The sequence below is a fragment of the Mustela nivalis genome (assembly GCF_964662115.1).
Source record: "Mustela nivalis genome assembly, chromosome: 5".
Lineage (NCBI taxonomy): Eukaryota > Metazoa > Chordata > Mammalia > Carnivora > Mustelidae > Mustela > Mustela nivalis.
Window position 1 is genome coordinate 150,491,484 of NC_139024.1, and position 22,655 is coordinate 150,514,138.

Consider the following 22,655-nt stretch of genomic DNA (forward strand, 5'->3'; position numbering starts at 1 on the left):
GAGAAAAGGGACTGAGGAGCAGTCAGAGAGTCCTTGGAGTCACGGAGGAACGAGAAACAGTAGGCTAAGACTGGGACTTCTTGGGAAATTGGGACTCCTAATGATCGGAGGCATCCCTGTGTTTAAAAAGCCACTTGGGTGATACAGATAGTGACCACTGTTTGGGAATTAAGTGCCATAAGACACAGACAGTTTGAAGTGCCTTCGAATGCCTTAGCCCTTAGGATGCCCTAAGTCTTTACGACACATGGAGCCCATTCCACCTTTTTGATGGCTCCCGTCCACTTCACTCTTTCTGAACAATAAATACTGATAAATTAGGGTTGTTGTTGTTGTTGTTGTTTTCCAGATGTATTTCTTTTAGAGAGAAAGAAAGAGAACATGAGGGGCAGAGGGAGAGAGAGAGGCCTCAAGCAGGCTCCCTGCTGAGCACAGAGCCCGACGCAGGGCTGAACCCCAGGATCCTGAGATCATGACCTGAGCCAAAGTCAAGAATCAGATGCAAAAATCCAAGGCTATTCAGCAGGAGCCCCCACCTTCTTCCCGTCTCCACCTTGAAATAACTCAAGCCCACCGCCATCCCCATCCTGGGTAGAGAAGGGAATTTCTGTCATTGTCTTCAGCTGACCTGACGGCCTCACGTTTAATCCACTGGGTGCCCCCCACATCTATCAGCTTCTTCTCCCCAGATCTCAACCTCGCTGCTGTCTTCAAACGTGGACGACTCCTCTCTTAAAAAAAAAAATGAGCAAACTCCCCTTAATCGCTCCTGCCATTTTTCTTGTCTCTTCCAAAGTCACCAGACTGCTCTCATGACTGGTCTACACAGATGTCCATTTCCTCCCACCTGAGGGCCCTGCAATACCGATTCCATCCTCACCCATTTCCAAGCTACTGGTCTAAATTCCCAGTGGGAGCACTGGCCAGGGCAAGTCTCTGCGGTCTCGGCTCCCCCCTCCCCTCCAAGTTTACGTCTTTTCCTGGCCTCGTCTGCCCTCAGGTGCTGGTGATGTCCAAGCCTCCATCTTCCTGGCTCCGATCGCTCACAGCTCACTTTCCCTTCAGGACATCTCATTTTTGAAATCCTGCCCTTATCTTAATATGGCTCAAGCAAAAGTCACATTGTCTCACCTTGTTAGTCAACCTCTGTCCAGTTTCCTCATTCCTGCCCAATGCAGTCCCATTTGCCAAGATCCCTGGGACTCCCAAGTGTGTGACAACTCCCTCTTCCTCTCCCAACACCTTTCTCCGCAAGCCTACGGGCTTCGTGACTGGGATAGCCCCAAAGCAACCACCACGGCACACTATGACTTCACAAAACTATGTCACTCCTCCAGGTCCTAAAACTCTTTCCTTTCAAGGTTTTTAACTGCCAAAATACTATGTTTTGTTTTTTTTTAAATAGAGATCTAAAAATTTCAAAGTGTCCTTGGTCCTCCCAATGTTGGAGGGTCAAGGTCACTGTGACCACGAGCTACATTTTGATGACTATCATTCCACAACTGGAGAGAGAAAGAAAAAGAGCATTTCGATTTTTTTTTTTTTTCAATTTAAATGAGACAAGACATCATAATATACATGTTGTTCAACAACTTCCTTTTGTTCAATGTGACGGACATCTTCAAATCTGCCTTCATTCTCTGATAGCTGTCTATGGTTCCACAGCTTGAAAAAACCATGATTTGATCGAACTATTCTGCTGGTTAACATTTACGGATCTTGTGATCTTTAAATTCCCACAGAGAAAGGCTGCTCCTTAAACCACTGACTTATTTTGTCAATTAATACAAAAACGAGAACCACGTGCAGTGGCAGCAGGTAAGAAATAGGACTCAGGGTCTGCAGGTAGGGACAACAGGAAGGAAGGGCATAGCTCCTGATGATGGGAATAATCCTCATACAGCTTCTGCTTGAATACTTCCAGGGACGGGGGACTCATGAGCTCCAAGGGTCATCAATTCTTTTATCTACACAACTCTCAGTAATAGCGAACTTTAAGATGAATGGAAACCCACCTCCCTAAAGTTTGTGTCCGTGAGTTTAATTCTGCTGAGGACACAGCATAATTACATTCTTCAAATATCTGAAAACCATGATCATATCATACGTAAGCCTTTTCTTTAAGTTACACGCCCCTTCTTCCTTCAATGACCCCCATGTGAACTAGGTACAAGGCTGTTCGCCTTCCATCAGCCATACCTCAGTTTCCCAACGTTCTTCTTAAAAGCTGACACCCAGCATTAAACACCTGGGGTTGTGGGGGCTGTGCCTGCCCAAGCACAGAGCAGACAGGGATCACTGGTCCTCGCATAGTATCTCCTGTTATGGACCAGAAAGCAAAATCTATTCCCCGGATCACGGCACCCCGTTGCACAAGCCAAATGGGACACTTGCCAAACTTTGTGTTCTAGTTCATTCCCAGATTTCCCAGATACTCTCCTAAGCATTCCAGCTTTGAGGCTACACGTCACACCCTTAGACAAAAAAACACAAGAGTGCATAAGGGCCCAGCATTGGAACCCAAAATTCCTGGCTCGAAATCCTGGCTGCACCACTGACCAGCCATGGGATCTCACACAAGTCACATATGTTTTCCCAGTTTTCCATGGGGGATGGGGGGGGGGGGGTTATGATTTGCCACATGGAGGTGTTGTGAGGCTTACGTGAGAGAATTCGTGCAGAGTGTTTATTTAACACAGTATATAGGTAGCACTCATTGTAAAAACTTCTATTTATAGCTAGATTAGCACTAAGTCCAGAAGCTGAAAGTAGAAATATTGCCAGATGACAGAATCAGGATATCTATGACCCATATACCTCCTCGGAGCTTAAGTCGTATTTTCCTTTTCATCAGAAGAGATAGAAAGAAATTGAATCTTTTATATACCCACCTGTCTGATAAATTAAATACTGCCTCAGCATCTGCTTTAGAACACAGGTGACTTTCCTAATATTCCCACATGCAAACCCATTCTGGTGGCTACGAACACACCCAAACTAACAACCCCAGCCTTTCAGTCGATAAGCAATGTTTACTAGATAAAAAGTTTCTTTCCCACTTCCTAGGTGCACAAAACCTATTCATGTATCAGCTTAGATCACCACCCACGCATTTCACAATGGTCCCCCACCCCCCGCAAAAAAAAAAAGCTTTGCTGCCACCTGTCACCTGTATCTTCACTTACTTCGTCTGTCCCATCTTTTCAGCCTTGACGAACCCTTCCTCCCCTAGCTTCTGCAAAGTCAAGTGTTTTCTTCCTATGCATCAGACATTAGCCGAACACCACCCACACCCGCTCCCTGAAGGTCGGCACTGTGACACGAGCGTTCTTCCCCATTAGATTCAAAAGTGGGACAGAGCTGGCGATGGGGAAATGACAGAAAAGGACACTTCTGTGTCTCCGAGCAGTCAGCTAACAGAGCAGTCAGCTAACCCCTTCCCCGGGGTCACCTACCTCATCTGATATTCACAACAACCCCCTCCTGTAGGCATTATTAGCTTTATTTTATGAACCAGGACTCAGGCTCAGAACATCTCGACGGCTTGCCCAGTACGTGTCTAACAACTACGAGCTCTCAGCCCAGATCGCAGCTGCCCACAGTCCATTCCCCAATCTTCCCGCTGCCGAAGAGCCCGGTGTGTTCAGGGGACAGATCTCAGAGGAAACCCAAATGTCAACTGCACAACATAGTCCCAACTTCAGTCTACACTTACATAGCTAGTATTCCGTCCGTCCTTACGAGCAGATTTTTCACAGATTCTTGTACTGTTGAATGGAGAAGTGAGAAGCAGAATAACACTTCCAAGGTCAACACTTTTTTTTTTTTAAGACTTTTTTTTTTTTTTTTTTGACAGAGAGAGATCATAAGTAGGCAGAGAGGCAGGCAGAGAGAGAGGAGGAAGCAGGCTCCCTGCTGAGCAGAGAGCCCGATGCGGGGCTCAATCCCAGGACCCTGGGATCATGGCCTGAGCCGAAGGCAGAGGCTTAACACACTGAGCCACCCAGGTACCCCGCAAGGTCAAAACTTAATGAGGAACCATCTTTTGGAGAGCTTTGATCAGGGAGGGGGGCGGAGGAGTTCTGTTGCTTGATGCTATGGGGAGAAAAATATTTATCTTAGGGAACAACAATTCATTCATTTAAATTACCTGACGAGGAGCCTGAGGATTCAGGATGAACCAAAAGTCCTTCACATCTTTACTGGAAGTGACTTAGGTGCACGCAAAGATTTTCAAAAATCCAACCTTAAAGCAAAAAAGTAACTCTAAAGCACGAACACATCCCAGTGTAATAGCATGTTTTCTTTCCATGTTTCTGACTAAGAAATTCTCTAAAAGCCATACTGGTCCCAACTTCCATTTCTGACAATACGGGGAGTTCCATGTTTATAGCTACAGCAGAACTGATAATCCTAGCTTGAGTACAAAAAGCATCAGGGTGGGGGATGGGTGAAACAGGTGAGTGGGGAATAAGAGGGCCCTTGTGATGAGTACATGGTGATACAGAGAATTACTAAATCCCTATATTATACACCCAAAACTAAGGTAACACTGTAGGTTAACTACACTGGAATTAAAAATAAGTAAGTAAATAAAAATAAAAAGCATCAGTTTTTAAATAAACATTATTTTCTAGAAAAGTTTTAGGTTTACAAAAAAAATTGTGAAGACAGTCCAGACTCCATATACCTACAGTTTCCCACGTCACTGGCACCTTACATCTTATGGCACATTTGTCACAGTTAAGGAACCAACGGTAATACACTAGTAAACTAAAATACACACTTTACTCAGATTTCTTTAATTTTTTTGTTGTTGTTAAAGATTTTATTTATTTATTTGACAGAGATCACAAGTAGGGAGAGAGGCAGGCAGAGAGAGAGGAGGAAGCAGGCTCCCTGCCGAGCAGAGAGCCCGATGCGGGGCTCGATCCCAGGACCCTGGGATCATGACCTGAGCCGAAAGCAGAGGCTTTAATCCACTGAGCCACCCAGGAGCCCCAGATTTCTTTAATTTTTATGTAATGCTCTTTCTCTGTCCCAGAATCCCGTGCAGGAAACCACACTGCATCTAGTTGTCCTATCTCCTTAGGCTCCCCTTGGTTATGACAGTTTCTCAGACTTTCCTTGGGTTTGATGACCTTGATGGTTTGAGGAGTACTCCTCCGGTCATTAGACATAATTAGACAAGGGTTACGGGTTTTGGAAAGCAAGATGATGGAAGCGTCACTTTCCCCACACCATATTAAGGGGGTAACACGCTACAGATATAATTATCACTGTTGATGCTGACCTTTGTTACTTGGCTGAGGTCAGGCTTATTAACTTCCTGCATTGTCCAACTACTCTCCCCCACTTTCCCTTTCCATACCGTCCTCTTCGGAAGGAAGTCACGATGCATGCCTCACACCCAGGGAGTGGGAAGTTATACTATCCTCTCCTTGAGGGAAGAGGATTATTTGGAATTCTTCTGCAAGATTTGTCTATTTTCCCCCATTTATTTACTTATTCAATTACTTATATCATCATGAACTCACTGATGTTTGCTTTATACTTGGGCTTATAATCTATAGATTATAGATCAATAACTTATACTTCCATAATCTAAGGCTTCTTGACTTTGTTGTTCAAAGCTTTTTCATTTCAAAAAAATGTCCATTTTTTAAAAATTTTTTATTTATTTATTTGACAGAGAGAGATAGTGAGGGCAGGAACACAAGCAGGAGTGGGAGAGGAAGAAGCAGGCTTCCCGCCAAGCAGGAAGCCCAATGTGGGGCTCAAACCCAGGACCCTGGCATCATGGCCTGAGCCAAAGGCAGATGCTTAATGATTGAGCCACCCAGGGACCCCTCCTATGTCAATCTGAAAGTCTCATCACTAGGAGCTTTGTTTTTGTTTTGTTTTGTTCTGTTCTGGAGAAAGGTATTAGAGACCAAGCTCAGCATACAAGTGTACTCACTGCTAATGGATCGTCACTACCTACAGACCTTTTCAGCCGACAGTGAAAGGAAAAAGTGTATACACTAACTCTTGAATACACACACACCTGAAAATATTCCTACATGCAAACCAACTGTATTTATTAAGCTAAATGTGAGCTCATGTTGACGTGCTTGATCATTTTCACACTCAGCTGAACTGGTGGAAAAGTCAGAAAATTCCTCAGAAGCCAGAAATGCAAGAAAGCAGAAATGCAAAAAAGCAGAAATCAGATGTTTTGCTGGCATGTGCTCCCAAGAGTCTAGAGTTTAGGCACCAGAGACAAAGCAGGCTGAGAAAGGAGAGGTGGGAGGAAGAAATGGAGACTCTATGATGCAAAGACATGTCTCGAAGCCAGGACTGCTCTTAAACTCCTGAAAGGCAACACCTCACTAGGGAAAAGCGCTCTTCCCACAGCCAAGACAGTGGGATGTGTTTATATGGGCTGCAACTCTCAGTGGAGAGACAGAATGTACAAAGACTCCCCTGAGAATGAGTTTGGAGGCCTAAATTTACATGCCCTGTACGGCCAAGGGGGGAAAAAAAATCCAAAACAGGAAAGCAATTTAAGTAAGCCTGGATCGGGAGTGCTCCCAGGTGCCCGGGCAGAAGGAAACCCAGATTTGCTTAAAAGGATTGTACTTTAAATCCGGGTCTCAAAATAGCCCCACAGTTAGAATACAAGAAAGCCTGCGCCCAATCAAAACTCACCAAAGACCCTTGAAAATTACACAAACCAGTCACAAAAAAGCACACATTGTATGACTCCATTTATAGGAAAGAGCCAGGATAGGTCAATTTACAGAGAAAGAATACATTCCTGTGGTTGCCAAGGACTGTGCAGAGACACAAGAAGAGGTAGGATTTGGGAAGAAGTGGGAACTGCTAATAAAATGGGAATTTCTTTGAGGCAGGAGGAACAAAAGTATTCCAAAATTAGACCATGACAATGGGTACACAAGTCTGGGACTGTATAAAAAAATTTTTTTGAACTGTACACTTCAACTGGGTGAACTGCAAGTTACCAACCAGTTCCTGGAATTAAAAAGAGCACATTAGTGGAAAAATTGGTGAAATTCGAAAATTTAATAAATTACATACCCATGTTGATTTTTTTTTTTTTAGTTTTGACAGATGTACTAGGGTAATGTAAGATGCTGACCCCAGGGAAAACTGGCTGAGGCATAAATAAAAACTCCCTGGGGTATCATCACAATTTTTCTGTAAATCAAAAATTACTCCAAAACAAAAAGTTAAAAACTGTGCTCCATCTACGACAAAGCAAATGACAGTCTTTAAAAGATGTGCAAGTCATTTCCTAAAATACTGCTGACACCCTTGTTATTTCCACTAGAGCTTATGAGGGCTAATTACAAAATAACAAAGGAGCTCTCCGAGGCAACCATGTCCAAGGCCTTCTTGGGGGAAATGAGTTGCATTAGGGTGTACCTCACCTCCGGTCGCCTAACCAGCATTTTAAGGTTTTCACTGAGGGCCCCTCCACACTCTGTGGCTTTTTTTTTCTCTTCGTTCAGCAGTCTCCACATACTTGTGAAGTGAAGTTGTTCTTATGACCATTTTCATCGCTCTTCTCTAACATTCCAATTCTTCTGGAAGCTTTGCAACAGAGGACCACAGCTAGACACACATTACTCTAATAAATGTTTGAAGGTTGCCAAGTACACAAGATAGGGTTTTCCAGCTCTCATAAAAACTCATGATAAGTCAGGGTGCATCTGGGTGGCTCAGTTGGTTGGGTGTCTGCCTTTGTTCGGCTCAGGTCATGATTCAGGGTCCTGGGATCGAGCCCCACATCGGGCTCTCTGCTCAGTGCAGAGCCTGCCTCTGCCTCTCCCTGCCTCCAACTCATGCTCCCTTTCTCTCCCCCAAACAAATAAATAAAATCTTAAAAAAAAATACAAAAAAACTTGTAAGTGTTCAATTTCTAAATTGTTTTATAGCTCATTACCTGTCTTCAAATTCTCTCTACAATTCCACCTAGCTAAGATGCAAACTCAAAATTCATTATTCATTGGTATGAAGAAATTGAGCTCCACCCTAAATCTTGATGAAATGATTATTTTTAGTTTACAACCACATTTTGCCCTTCTTTCAAATTAAGATAACCGAACTGGCAATCAGATAAAGGTAGGTCTAAAGAAACTCAATTACTTCAATAGAAAGATAAAAACCACATTAGTCAACTTAAGTCTTGCAACTTAGGAAAGCTAACGATAAAATTGAGGTAAGTGTTAACTCAGTGAGGCGGAGATTATGAAAATAAATGTGAGATGGTCTACTACCATATCCTTTTGTAAACTCCACCTCCGGGTGATATGTCCAGAGCAAACGGTCAAGAAAGAATTTTTGACACATCTTTGGGTGGCTTCATTAAAGCACGGGGACAGGACCCGTGGGCAGAAAGAGCTGTACTGGGGCTGTGACAAGTGACTCTTTATAACTTTCAAGTTGGGAGGGAGTTAGGGACAGCACAAACCTCTAAGGTATTTTGGAAACAAGGTTCCCAGGACCTTGAGGGGGCTAGCTATTGTTAGGAAAAGGTCATTTATTATCATCTAGTAAACCTTAGTCATGAGACCCTTCGGATGTATACCAGTGGGCCATATGTCTGCAGGATGATTGCTAACAGATATCTTGGGGTGCAAAGAGGAAGTGGAGAGAGATAAAGGAAGTTTCCAAAGGAATTTTTACATGTTAAAGTAGACTTACAGGATCCTGGCGGGGTGGGTTAAGATTGCCTTTTGCCCTTAGCAAAGTGTCAACATTGAAGCAGTTGAGCTCCCAGAGGAAGGTCACTGTTTCAAGGACTTGTCAATGGGTTGTATGCAGTAAGGAAATTTAAAATTTTTTTTTTGGCCTGTTTCCCACATCACAGGCACTTTACATTTAAAAAAAATTAAAAAATCATTTTGTCCTTTCCTCCACATTTGCATAAGATGACTCTCTGAACATAATTTCATATAAATGTTTGTTTGCTTCCCTTTTGTTAAAGAGTCTACAGACAAGAGAACACGTATTGTTTGGAGAAGAACGGAGAAGGGAAGACATACAGCTCAACAGCTCCAGTGGACAAGAAATAGCAGCTCTCCTTTACACGATCACTTTTCTAGAATAAAGCACACACATTCTTAAATTCTGATCTTGTTCTAACAAGGGGTGTGGTGGTTAAGAGCAGCCTGCCCCAAGACGTGCCACTCTGGCTTGAAAATTATTATGGGTTAAAAGCAATCAAAGCCCAGCAGGTGTAGGAAAAGTCTTACCTCCACTTCTATTGCCTAAATTTACATTGGAAAGGACAGCTGGTGCTAGGAAAAGAGCTATTAACATAGATTCCTCTTTACCTACGAAATTCATTTGCATTCCAGGGCAAATTTTGTTTTCCCACCATCTCCTCACCTTCCTGCTAATGGTCTTCCCCTTTGAATCTCCAGACCTTACCCCTCTCCTTAGCTCATCAAGTCATAGAGGTTTCATGTGGCCTGTCTTTGGAATTTCCATGTTTGTTCAGATTCCTTGTACATACACTATTAAATTTGACTTTCTCCTATTAACCTGTCTCATGTCAATCTGATTCTTAGTCCAGCTAGAATCAAAGGTCTGTGAAAGGCAGAGAAAATTTCTTCCACCCCAACAGAAGTGAGAGAAGAGAGATGATTCCAGAACCCCAAGGGCTAACTCACTTCGGACAACATGCACCAAAATGCACACAATTCATTTGCAGAAATAAGAAAGTAAAATATGGGGCGCCTGGGTGGCTCAGTGGTTTAGAGCTTCTGCCTTTAGAGCCAGGGTCCTGGGATCAAGCCCCAGGTCAGGCTCTCTGCTCCATGGGGAGCCTGCTTCCTCCTCTCTCTGCCTGTCTCTCCGCCTACTTGTGATCTCTGTCTCTCAAATAAATCAATAAAATCTTAAAAAAAAAAAAAAAAGAAAGAAAGTAAAATATGTTATGTATAATCCTTTAAGGTACATCCACTAAAAAGCGAAAAGTAAAGAGCCTCTGTTTGCCGGTTTTACCCTCAAAAAGTGTTTCTTTGTGATGTAAATCCAAGCCTTCCTTGCTACTATTGAAGATTCTGCAATCACAGACCTTTGGAGCTAAACAGGTTTCCAGCAGCTGGGCATACCAAGAGGTCTGGAGAAGTGCACCGGATGCCTGGCTGGTTAGAAGCAGAGCCATTTTCATCTCATGCCTCAGTCCAGAGCGTTCTTCTCTCCATCTGAGGGGAAACTGGAAATAAACCCCAATCTCTCTCCTCACCACATGTAGCTACTGGAAGGGGCCCTAGGTGCGCTCCATTGTTATAAAGAGAACAGGCCCAAATTGGAGTCACCTGTGCTAAGCCCCAATCAGCAAAGATTTAACATCTAACCTAAGGGCAGTTTCAGCTCCCTAGGAATGTAAACTTAAACCAATCAACTTGGAACTACCTGGTCAGCACTACAGACCCTTCCGATGCCCTTAGGAAGAAGACTTGGCCTGAAACAACACATTCTTTGCTAATATCCTTTTTCTGCCCCCCCCCTTTCTGCACTTAAAAATCTTTCCTTTCCCACAGGTTGGCAGAGCTCCTTTCTGTTGTAGATGAAATACTGCCCAATTCGGGAAAGGCTGAATACCGCCAAATCGATCTTTAAATTCACTCAGTGTGATTTTTCTATTTAATACCACAGTCCTAGGGAAATGAAAACAGAGGCAGCGCCAGCAGAGCAAAGACCCCTCTCCAACCTCCTCACCCACCACCGCCAATACTGTCAGCCCTGGCTAAGGGTCAAGGCTGTTCCTGGAAGCACAGAAACAGGACTCTCAGTAAAGGGCAGAAAGGAAGTCCAATGTCACAAAAGCTCTGTCTATACATATGAATCGCTCCCTAAGAGACCACTGTTAAGTTTAAAAAAAAAAAAAAAAAGCAAGGAGCTGTCCACTATGTACACTATCAGAAAAACAGAGAAAAAAATCCTGTACACATGGACTCAGCCTGCCTTGAAAGGATGCCACTGGTGGTCAGCAGGGAGGGGAGCCAGGCAGCTGCAAAGGAGAGGGGGCACCCCTCACTATATCCTCTTTTCTGCAATGTTGATGCTAAGTACATAGCTATCTCCTCAGAAAACTAATTTTTTTTTAAATTTTTATTTATTTATTTGACAGACAGAGATCACAAGTAGGCAGAGAGGCAGGCAGAGACAAAGGACGAAGCAGGCTCCCCGCTGAGCAGAGAGCCGGACGCGGGACCCGATCCCAGAACCCTGAGATCATGACCTGAGCCAAAGGCAGAGGCTTAACCCACTGAGCCACCCAGGTGCCCCAGAAAACTAATTTTTTAACCGAACCGTACTTACATAAAAGAAAAAGCACAATATGAATGAGTTCAAAATGATTTTTAAGATTTAAATAAATAAAATTAAATAAAAACAAAGAGCAAAATATAATGCCATGGGGGGGGGGAAATAAGAGAAAGTGGCATTCACAGTTAAACCACTTCATGGAATGTTGCAAAATGTCCTTTGAATTTAGCGACTTCCTCTAGGCCTTAGCAACCTTCTGCTGAATCCCCCTGCTGACTGTTTCACATGATGAATGAGGGGGGGGGGCCTCTGAGGGGAGACAAGCCCTAGTCTTTCTCACTTTCCTTCCTTGTTTGAAATAAGAAGTCAGAACCACCTGAGCAAAAACTGTTCAAATGTACCCCCACCCCACCCCTACCTGCTCTTTTGCAAATGGCACTAGAACCCCAGCTCAGAGCTGTCGTTTGGTTAATACACCTGAGAACGGAATATTTGCAATAAGAAGATTGGGAAATCCCCACCATTATCAGCACAGAAATCTGAACAACTGAAGCAACCCTTAAAATTGCTTTAATGCTGACGTGGGTGTTCCAAACCCTCCTTTGAATCAGATCGATATTACTAACGCATAAAAGATTAACCATTCACAACTGTAGAAAGTTTAGGCAGAGGGGCACCTGGGTGGCTCAGTGGGTTAAAGCCTCTGCCTTCGGCTCAGTTCATGATCTCAGGGTCCTGGGATCGAGACCCGCATCGGGCTCTCTGCTCAGTGGGGAGCTTGCTTCCTCCTCTTTGCCTGCCTCTCTGCCTACTTGTGATCTTTCTGTCAAATAAATAAATAAAATGTTCGAGAAAAAAAATTAACTCAAAGGGATGGTGGTCTTTCAGCAAAACACATTTTTAACCAGTGTAAACGACATGAAGTTACTGTTCCCACGGATGACACCGATCCCGGGCGAAACTGCTAGAAATTGCCATTAATAAGACTGCAGCAAGTTTCGCCTTTATCTTGTTTACTGAAAGGGTGGACTTACTTAAAATAGAAAGCTTCTGGAAAGCACAGCACCAAGTACTGTTATTAAATTACACATTGTGAATTCCTTTTACAAGTCGCTGCTACAAAACATGTTTCCAGATTGTATCTCCTGGGACAGAATCTTTTTCAGAAATCTTTCTTGATAAATGGAATTCGGAGGCTGTGCTGCAAAACTCTTCGATGTTCTTCCACACATGGGACTTGACCACAGGCTGCTAAAGGAGACTTCCCCGTGTCGTTCACCCGATTCTGAGAAAGCCGGCCCCAAACGGACATTAATATCTGCCTTTATAACTCCAAGGAATGCATACATCAACCCCAGGTGATGAAAATGGGAACAGAGAATTTTATATTTAAACAAGCCAAGCCTGACCCTCAGCTACCAGCAGATGGGCCTTCTGTTAACTTTTGTGTCAGAAATTAGGCCTATGGGGGCACCCGAGTGGCTCAGTCGGTTAGGCATCTGCCTTTGGCTCAGGTCGTGATCCCAGAGTCCGGGGATGGGGTCCCACACTTGGCTCCCTGCACAGCAGGGAGTCTGCCTCTCCCTCACCCTTCCACGTGATCTCACTCTCTCTCTCTCTCTCTAATAAATAAATAAAATCTTTAAAAAAGAAATAGAAAAAAAGAAATTAGGCCCATCAACTGAAATGCACGTTCCAAATAACAAGATACAGACCTAACCGGTTGGTAAAGTGAATTAGCTCCCAAGTTTAACTTAATTTACTCCTTCATTCCAATGCAAGAATGTAAATAAAATTCCACTTCAACAAACATTTATTAAATTTCTGCACTGTACTAAGCACACCAAGACGACGAAGGTTCATCCTCGGTCGCTGTCCACAAAGAACGTGCATCTTTTCTCCAGCCGAATCTCAGGACCTTGGGTGAAACGGCTTCCTGTTCCTGGAATATTCTGCCCGTCCCACACAGCCCCAACCCAGCACCTTCCCCTTGTCCTCCTATAGTGGCAGCTCCCAGGAACCCCCACTCCCCCGTGCCTGGCTGGGCCGGGGACAGAGACCTCACTAATCTCAGCATCCCCACTCTAACCCAGCTTCAGCACACGGTGTTTAATGAGCAGCTACTTAAGGAAGCCTCCCAGGGTCAGGCAGGCAGAAAGACAAATACACATCAAAGTAAGTAGAACCGTGTGGTATGCAGAGTGCTGTGAAGAGACAGAAAAACAGAATTTTCTGCATTTGGCCCTGGAGCAGAGGCAGAGACAAGACCAGGGTGACGGACATGAGAATTGGGAAGGGCTCGGTGCACAGAGAAAGGCGGGTGTGGGCAGGAAGCTGGCAGGTGCGAAAGGCACACTGCCTTTGAGATGCACAAAATCAACAGTCCGCTGGCGTGACGACACGGAGCACAGGGAAGTAAGCGGTGGGTGGCCTGCAGCACAGTGCCTCAGAGCACAGCCGTCGGACGGTCCTGGGTTCAAGTCGCACCTGGGTCCCTTTCCAGCCCAGGACTGCGGCCAGTGACTCATGCGCCGTAGGCCCATTGCTTCAATGGAAACATCTGGCCTAGCTTTCAGGGCGGTCATACCAGTTAAATGAGATAATGGACCCAGAGCAGCCGACTGGATGTCTGACAGCACAAGCATCCCAAGGATAGGCTGTTGGTGTCATTAAGCCAAAAAGGTAAACTGAGGCCAGGCTGTGCCGAGCCACCTCTTGTTCCACAGCGGAAAGGCTAAATCTTCAGGACCCACCAGGCCTCTGCTTCAAATGCGAGGAAGTAATGGTCACGTCTGCACTCTCTCCGTCCTCCCCCTAATTATTGTCAGATTGAGTCACCAGACTGTGACACTGGTCAGCGCTTTCCAGTGGGGCCACCCAACTCCCGGATTCCCGCTGAGTCCCCTAGAACGGACGTCTCGCTCTCCTTCGGGGCTGGTCTGAGGACAGCCCCCAGCTCCGCCGGCCGTGTCCTCTCAATGCTGTGGAAATCGGAGTTTGCTCAAGAGCCCGGCCCTCCACGCACCTGATGGCTTGACCTTCTCGGACCTGCTCAGGCTCAGCAGGCTCCCCCCCCCCCCCGAGATCAGCCTGCACCTGAACACCCAGGAACTTTCCACCACGTTAGTGTGCAGCCCCAGGAAAGACCGCAGTGTTCAGGGTCCGTCGCTGGCTTCTGAGGTCTCCGGGATCCCCGGGGGGCGGGGGGGCACCCCTACCTGCCCAGTAGCCTGCAGGTCATCCCCACCCTCGTGCCCAGCCCCGGCTCCCCATGTCAACCCGCACCCACTTGCTGCTCCTGACTTCCTCCTCCTTGGTGACTCATCAACCCACTGCCGACCTCCCTCGCTCCCTCCCTCTGACCTCCTCTGCTCTACCCCAAAACCCTCCGTGCCCTCCCAGCTCTCTTCCTTCCCTCCTAGCCTCGGTGGACAATGGGCCGCCTCCAGGCACATGTCTGCCCGTTTCGACCCCGACCCCGAAGGAGCACAGAGAAGAAAGTCACCGCTTTTCCTAATTCTGCTTTGCTGCCTTAGACTTTTTTCCTTCCACCTCCCTTAAATAAAACCTGTGATCCCCCCCAGAGTCACGCAGACAGAGAGAAGGTGTGGGACCAGCAGGTGCTTGCAGCCCCGGGAACAGGCACCGCCCTCTCCAGCCTGGCGTCATGCCCTCAGGGTCTATTAAACCACAGAGCTTTGCTACCACACAGCCTTTTCCTCCAGCTCCCATTCCCAGGTTCACCTGCTCTGGGAGTTAGTCTGCCAAAGCCCCCCAGTCCCCACTGCCACCCCCCCCCCACGTCCACACCCAGACTTTCATCATTGCCCGGAAAAGCTTCCCTCGGCATCTTGCACTCCGCCAGCCCCCCGCTGCCTCCCTTCCTCGACACCCGCTCCCCAGCGCCCCTGCAAGCTCAGGCTGTTTCCCTTCCCACTCCCGCCCCTTCCAAGTGCTTGTCAGCATCTTTCAACACCTTTCCTTCCTAACTTTCCAGCAACCTTCTCTGCAAACGTCCAACCGTTTTACTTTTGCTCCTAGAAGGAGCTGCTGAAAGAGAAAAATCACACACAGGCATAGACTCGTGCCTCTAAACGTGTGATTTTCAGGGCATTGGTTACACTCAGCAATGCAGGAAACTGACCTGAGGCGGCTTTCTCCTCCCCCTGCGCCCTCACTCAGCCTCAGACCCCTGCCCCTCCTCCGTCCCCGTAGCCTTCAGCCACGAAACGTCACAGAATGAAAACATCACAAAACGTCACAGAATGAAAATCCTTTCACGACTTAAGTCCTTCAGTGCCTTCTCTTTGATGGTAGCAGTGGCCCTAAATTTCCGCTGGCCTGAGAATCACGGGGATGGGGATGGGGATGGGGGACCCCTCTATCCTGACATTTGCATTCCCCAGCTTGGGTCAGACCCCAGAAACACACATGGCCATAGACTCTCGTGATAGTCCTTGCACCAAACTCTAAGGGCAACGAGTCTCTAACGAGGGTCTGCGAAATCCAGTCCTCCCCTGGCCACTGCCTGTTTTTATGTGGCCTGCCTGCTCAAAAAAAAAAAAAAAAAAGAAAAGCTTTTTTATTTTTTAAGGGTTGAAAACAATCAAAAGAAGAAAATTTTCGGACGCATCAGAGAGTATATGAAACTCCGATGTGATGGGCACGTGGTATTATATGCAATTGCCGGACCACTAAATTCTACTCCTGAAACTAATAATATGTATGTCAGCTCATTTGAATTTAAATTCAATTTTTTTTAATAGATATAAATGGGCGCCTGGGTGGCTCAGTCAGTTAAGCCTCTGCCTTCAGCTCAGGTCATGATCCCAGGGTCCTGGGATCGAGCCCCACGTCAGGCTCCCGGCTCAGTGGGGAGTCTGCCTCTCTCTCTACCTGCCGCTCCCCCTGCTTGTGCTGGGATTTCTCCTGCTCTCTCACTGTCAAATAGATGGGTAAAATCTTAAAAAAAAAAAAAAATGAGGATGTATAATTTTCTAGAGCCATAAAAAAAGAAATTACAGGAAACTCAAATTTCAGAAGAGTCCATTAATGAAGTTTCACGAGACTACAGGTGAGGCCAATACTCACTTATTACCTATGGCTGCTTTCGTGCAACAGCAGACTTGAGAGGTCAAGACAGGCTGTAGGGCCTGTGAAGCCAAAAATATCTACCCTCTGGCCCTTTACAGAAGACCTGGTCGGCAGAATAAACGCAAACACCTCACCAGAGCCCTTAGCTTCCTCATGATGTGACCCCTGCCCGCTTCCCCAGCCCAGATCCCGCCGTCTGCACCCAGCAGCCCACCACCCGCTTCAGTGGGCGGTTTCTAGAACAAAGCACAGTTTTACTCGTCCACAACTCTGTATGGGCCGTTCTTCCTGGCCACTGTGCATGACAAATTCTCCATCCTGCAAGGCCCACGTGTGCCCTTCCTCACCTGCGAGAGGCTCTCTGAAGACCACACCTCACCCCGCACCCACCAACAACGCAGAGTAGATCTTTCCCTCCATCCTGCCTCCACTGTACTCCAATAATTTGTCTCCCAGTTAACTGTGTGCGTCCGTGGTTCTCAGACGTGGGGGGCGCTCACTAAATCACCCAGGGCTGTGCCTGTCCCCAGAGCCGCAGGTGGGGGGCACTAGGCAGAGAATGTTCTCTTCTACCTAGAGTCCAGGCTGATGCTAGTCTGGGGACGACACGTGAGTAACACCAGTTGACCTATCTGTCCCTGCCTCGCCCGACAAGATTCTTGAGGATGGGCCCCATTTTATTCGTGTTTGAATCATCACAACCCAACACACCCAGGTAGTCTCACCAAATTATTTTTCTCCTGCTGGCCAATCCTTTTCAGTATCAGACAATGACGGGGAGATTAAGGGGAGAGTGGACCCGACTTTGCAGGAACTACTGAGGCCCCAAGAAAACTGAAGTAGCTTTCTGCAGGGCTGACGGTCTATGCCTGCCATATGTCCACACCCATCCTGAGCTGGGATGGACTGGAAAGCCCCAAGGTGAGGAGAAGATTGTTCAAGTCAGAAACCCAAGGGTACAACCTGGAGGCAGCGTCCACGGAGGAGCGGGGTAGGCAAAGGCCCCTTCCCCCTACAAAGGCCAATCTGCTGTCTGCTTTAAAAATGAGCTTCCACATGCTGAAGTTTGCTAAGGTGAATCATTATCACTGGCACATCTGTTACCAATAGCGCATATTCATTGAGTACCTACTACTTCCTTGGAACACAAGGAGGGATAAAATTTCTATCTCCAGGAGTCTTTAAATGAGTTGGGAATTCAGCATATACACACAGCAAGCTGGGTCAGAATAGAAGGTCATGCTTACTGAGGGTCAAATGTGGAGCGTGTCGGAGGTAAAGAGTAAATTCGACAGGAATCCGGCCTGTCCTGTAGCTGGCTTTCCCTTCTGGGTTCCACCAGGCACCACCTACCAACCTCTGTCACCTCCGGCAGGAGCTCCTGAGTACGAAGCCCTTGTGACTTACACAGGTCCTTTGTCTCCTCTGTTGGTAGAGAAGCTTTTCCGGCACAGAGACCTGGATTTTTTCATCCTCCTATTTCTACCACCTGGCCGGGGACCTGGCACTAAGAGTATTTGATAAATATTTAATTGACTGAATCATGAGTGTGGAATGTGAGCTGAGCTTTGAACCTAGGGCAAGATTTAGGTGAGAAGAGATAGGACATTTGGGCTTTCCAAGCATGGACAAGGAACCAACCAGTGACTAAAGCTCCAGGCCAGGCAAGAAACCTTGTGGTCAAAGGCCCCAGTGGAATCATCGAAACTCACTACTGGTCTCACCATTAGGAAAGAAATGCCAGGTCTTTAGAGCAGGTCATCGTTCACCGAGCCTTTTAAACTATAACACAAGTTACATTAATTGTCCTAAAACTTTGCTGGGTTTTTGTTGGTTGGTTGGTTGGTTGGTGAAGATTTTATGTATTTATCTGAGAGAGAAGGGGAAAGAGCATGAGCAGGGGGAGTAGCAGAGGGAGAGGGAGAAGCGGGCTCCCATTGAGCAAGGAGCCTGAAGCAGGACTCGATCCCAGGACCCTGGGATCACGACCAGAGCTGAAGGCAGACACTTAACCAACTGAGCCACCCAGGTGTCCCTAAACTTTGCTCCTTTAATCTCAAAATCATCTCCTGAGTTCTTACGTCCTAGCTATTTTTCCCCCAAGGAATCCTAATTCAACAATGAATTGAATTGACACTTCATGCAAGAACACAAAAGTCTGGGGTACCTGTGCGTCCAAACAGCCTTGACATCCAGAGCTCCCCGCCCCCCTCCCATTTTAACTGGAAAATCCTTAAGCCAGCAAACGGTTTCTTCCTCTGCTTGCACAACTCCTAGGATATGACCACACACCTCACAAATCAACAAGGTCAACAACATCCATCCATTACGGAGGCTAAATCAGTCTTGCAAATTTTGAAAGCTATGGTTAGTTGAAAGGCAGATCATGACACGCTCCTCAACCAAGTCAACAGGGCACGAGCAGATGACTTGAAAAATAAGGCAAAACACTTATCCTTTGCTCTCCAAGTCACTCTAAAAGGGAAAGAAAAAGTTCTTATTTAATTTATCCTGGTAAGTGAAGCTTTCTCTCTGAATACTCCTACCAGTTACCAGAGCGCCACACTTGCTAGACAGACAGAGACCGGCGGTTTTAGAAATGCGACTTCCAACCCACTCCTCTGTGCAGTACCAGCGGGGGCTTCTAAGCCATCATTCATTTCCTACCCTCTGCATCTGGATTCTGTGTTCTACTCGTTTCTAATTAAAGAGGAGACTTTACATGTAACATCTTTAGGAGGATGTCAGACCAGGGAAGTCCTTGGAAACTAAAACTATAGACTCTTCCCCACAATCCCACACAAGCTTTCCCCAGGAGCTCAAAGAACAGAGAAACGGAAGGAGCAAATGAAAAATAAGAAGAGTTCTTTGGTCATGCGGAAGGCTCAGCAGACATTTTGCTTTTGCAAATAATGAGCTACCCCACTTGGAGACACCCAGAAGCCAAAGACATTCTCGATAGCGCCTTCAATTCAGAAATTACGAGTATGAGCATGTAATGTTAAGATGGGGGGGACAAGATTCAGTGTCTTCCAGTGACATATGAAGAGCTACTGAGTACCCAGAAGTACGTGTTTTATTGTTTTTAGCATATTGCTGGCCAATAACAAGTCACTCTTCAATGCGACAGAAGCAAACATTTATTAAGGACTGTGTTATTGTCTTTGGACGGTCCTCCAGATCTGGCTCTACCTTTCTATTCCAAGTTCTGGGCTAGAGGTGGAGCGCCTGTAGACCGCATTACCCAGGCACCCCTGGCCAGCCAGCCCTGGGCAGGGTCTGACCACTGTGGGTAACAGGCAAGAAACGTAAGGGCAGTGGGATGAAGAGTTGGGCTGTGGTTTTCGCTCTGCTTCCCACTGGCATCCCAGCTGGGGCTCGACGCAGCTCTCATAGGGCGATGGCCACAGGACACCCTCCCTTTCCCCTTTGTCTCCAGGTTTAGGTACTTGAACCTCCCCTGAATGCCGCCCACATCCCTCTAAGTAGCTCATTTAAGTTTCTTCGTTATAAACCGTTGAGTTAAATTCTGCTGCCCGCTGGGACCCTGCCTGAATGAAGGACCTTTCAGATGGGGAATATTTTATATCTACATAAAATTTCCCACCTCCAATATGTAGATCTGATTTTAGCCCTGAGGACAGTGGGGCTCTGAGACGTCCAATACCAGCAGGCAGACACAAAAGAAGTTTACTGGCAGAGCAGGTCTAAGACATCTTTGAAGACCTTAAAAAGCCCTTGAAAGCGTGAGGGAGAAAAACACTTCAAGCTTCCAAATTCCCAAACCACAATTTAGCCTCAAGCCACATTATTTATGGTTTGGGATTTTCCCCAGGCCTTAAATGAGCGATCTGGGGCATTGCCCTATACGTGCTTCTCTCCACCGAGAGTCCCTGGGACAGGAGCCTGCTGGAGGCTGCTGGGGCCGTGGGAAGATCAAAGAGATCGCCCCGGCTCCTTGCTGCGGATCACCCACATTTCTCCTTCAGGTTCTCCCAGAAATCCCTTTCTCCCAGCCTTAAACATCCTGAAGGCTCTTTTATTCTTTTTCTTATAAATTAAAAACAGGGTTCCTTTGACAGAAATCCAGGAACCTGGGAAGGGGGTAGATGCAGTTTAAAAGAACTTATGAGCACCTCCCAGGCTTGTCGGGGTCGCCCAATTACTCCTTTCCAGACAAAAAGCCTCCCTAGATTCCTCTCTCAAGCAGTGCCAAACAGCTTAAAACAGAAAATGCAATTAAAATAAATTCTGATGGGGGGTGGGGGTGGGGCTGAAGGGGTTAAGTACAAAACACACTCCCCTTAAGGGAATTCAGCTGGGAGTTAGGGTAGTTTCAGAGAAAAAGAATTTGCTAGTATCTCTTTGCTTTTCCCCAGGTCCCTGGGTCTCTCCATTTCTCACTACAAATTGAAGAGTAATTTACAAAAGCACCAGCTAGCATCTGATACCTCTCCCAATTTGTTAGCTTTCTGGATTTTGCAACTGAGGGGCAGGCAAATAGCTGGGGAGAGGTGGAGTTGCCCATGCATCCTTGGAGGGAGCCAGGTAGAAGAATGGCTCGGTAAACAGTATCTGACTAAGGCAAACAGCCAGCTCTCACTTCCTCCTTGCAGAAGGAATGTTGAGTGAGGGAGGGTATACTCCCATTTGGAAAAGAAAGAAAAAAAAAAGTCACTAGTAAAAAGCAAAGGGAGGAACCCGAAGCAAAACTCAGTATGAGACCAAGTAAGAAGGCAGTGAGTGGGCCAGCCCGCCCACCCCACCCCCCATTCCATTTAAATCAACGTGTGTTTACTGACTCATTATGAAATACCTAGCAGATCTAGCTTCCAGCACCTAAAGAGACAAGAAAATGAGTAAGACAGTCTCAACCCTCAGGCAACTTTCTTACCAGGAAAGAAAACCGCCGTTTTCTATTCTAATAGTAGCAGACAATTCCTGGACAGTCCAACCAGCTTCACGTGCTTCTCTTCCCCCACTAACCGAACTCACCCAGGAGCCTGGGACCTCAAGGATAAGCCCACTGAGTCAAGGAAAGCCCCTCGGAAAACCACTGTCCTTGCGCAACTCTCCCCTTTCCGACCGACACCGCACATGGTACAACATAACTGTCACCCTCAGATCTGAAAAGTTTCCCCGCCAAAGTCTAAAACCCGAGTCTCTGTTCCAACAGGCCAAGAGCTTACAGACTAATCAAGCTTATCTTTTAAGTAGAGATATCTAAATTAAAAATAATAAGGACTCCACGACGCTGATGGAAAACACACACACACACACACACACACACACACACACACACACACACACACACACTTGATTCATTTATCACATTTAGAACTTGGTTACAGGAAACGAGCCAACCCAAAACCTCAAAAGGGGAAAACACACACACACACAAATACTTCATTTGAACCTGTCTTGCAGGGTATACCAATTTTTTTTTTCTCGTTTACAAGACAAAAACATCATGTCAGAAAAAGGGCCACCTGTCGAGTGTGTGTAGCTATAAAGTCGGCTTGGGGTCGGGGGCGCGTTGTGGCTAAGCTGTCCCCCCAGCCCGCACGCCGCAGTGGCTCGGAGGAGGGTCCCTGCGCCCCCGCCGCCGCCGCCAGGCCGCCCGCGGTTACCTGGTCCAGCGGGATGCCCAGGAGCTCGCTGAGCGGGTGCAGGCAGGTGGAGCCCGTGGTGCGGTAGGAGAGGCTCGACGGCGGCTCCGCTGCCATCCTGCATCTTCGGGAGGCGGCTGCCCCGGCCCCGGCCCGCGCCACCCCGCTCGCCGTCCTCCAGCCCGAGCGCTCGCGGGCGGCTGCCCCAGGCACGCGCGTCCGCCTCCCTCGCCGGGGCCGAGCGACCAGGCCGGGGGCCGCGACGCGCGCGAACTCCCGGGGCGCGAACTTGGCGTTGGCGCGGCGGCCGCGGGCGCGGTGGGAGGGCCGCGGCCCCGCGCGCTCCGCTTCCCGCTGCCCTCCTCCTCTCGCCGCTCATTGGCTCGGCCGCCCGGGACGGCCCCGGGAGGAGGGAGGGAGGGAGGAGAAGTGGGGAAGCGGAGCCCGGCCCCGCGCGCCGCCCGGCCCGCCCCGCCCGGCCCGGCCCGAGCCCCCGCCGACCCGGAGAGCGAAAGCGACGCCAGCGGGCGCCGTGGCCTCGCCCTGCGGCTGCTGGCGGGCAGCCCCGGGGGCGGGAGGCGCCGGTCCCCTTCTTCCTCCCGAGCTCGCCCGCCTGCCTCCGCGCCCCGCGAGGCCACCTCCACCCGGTCACCCGGGCGGGCGCCTTTC

General features: G+C 47.4%; 1 protein-coding gene across 1 annotated transcript in view; it reads right to left on the reverse strand.

Annotated features, from left to right (window-relative positions):
* MBOAT1 (membrane bound glycerophospholipid O-acyltransferase 1) overlaps positions 1-22,308 on the reverse strand; it is a 108,918-nt gene extending 86,610 nt beyond the window's left edge. The window contains exon 1 of the mRNA XM_082730997.1: positions 22,008-22,308. Within this exon, the coding sequence (XP_082587123.1) occupies positions 22,008-22,103 (96 nt within the window). The 5' untranslated portion in view covers positions 22,104-22,308. The remainder of the gene's footprint in view (positions 1-22,007) is intronic.
* Between the last annotated feature and the right edge of the window lie 347 nt (positions 22,309-22,655).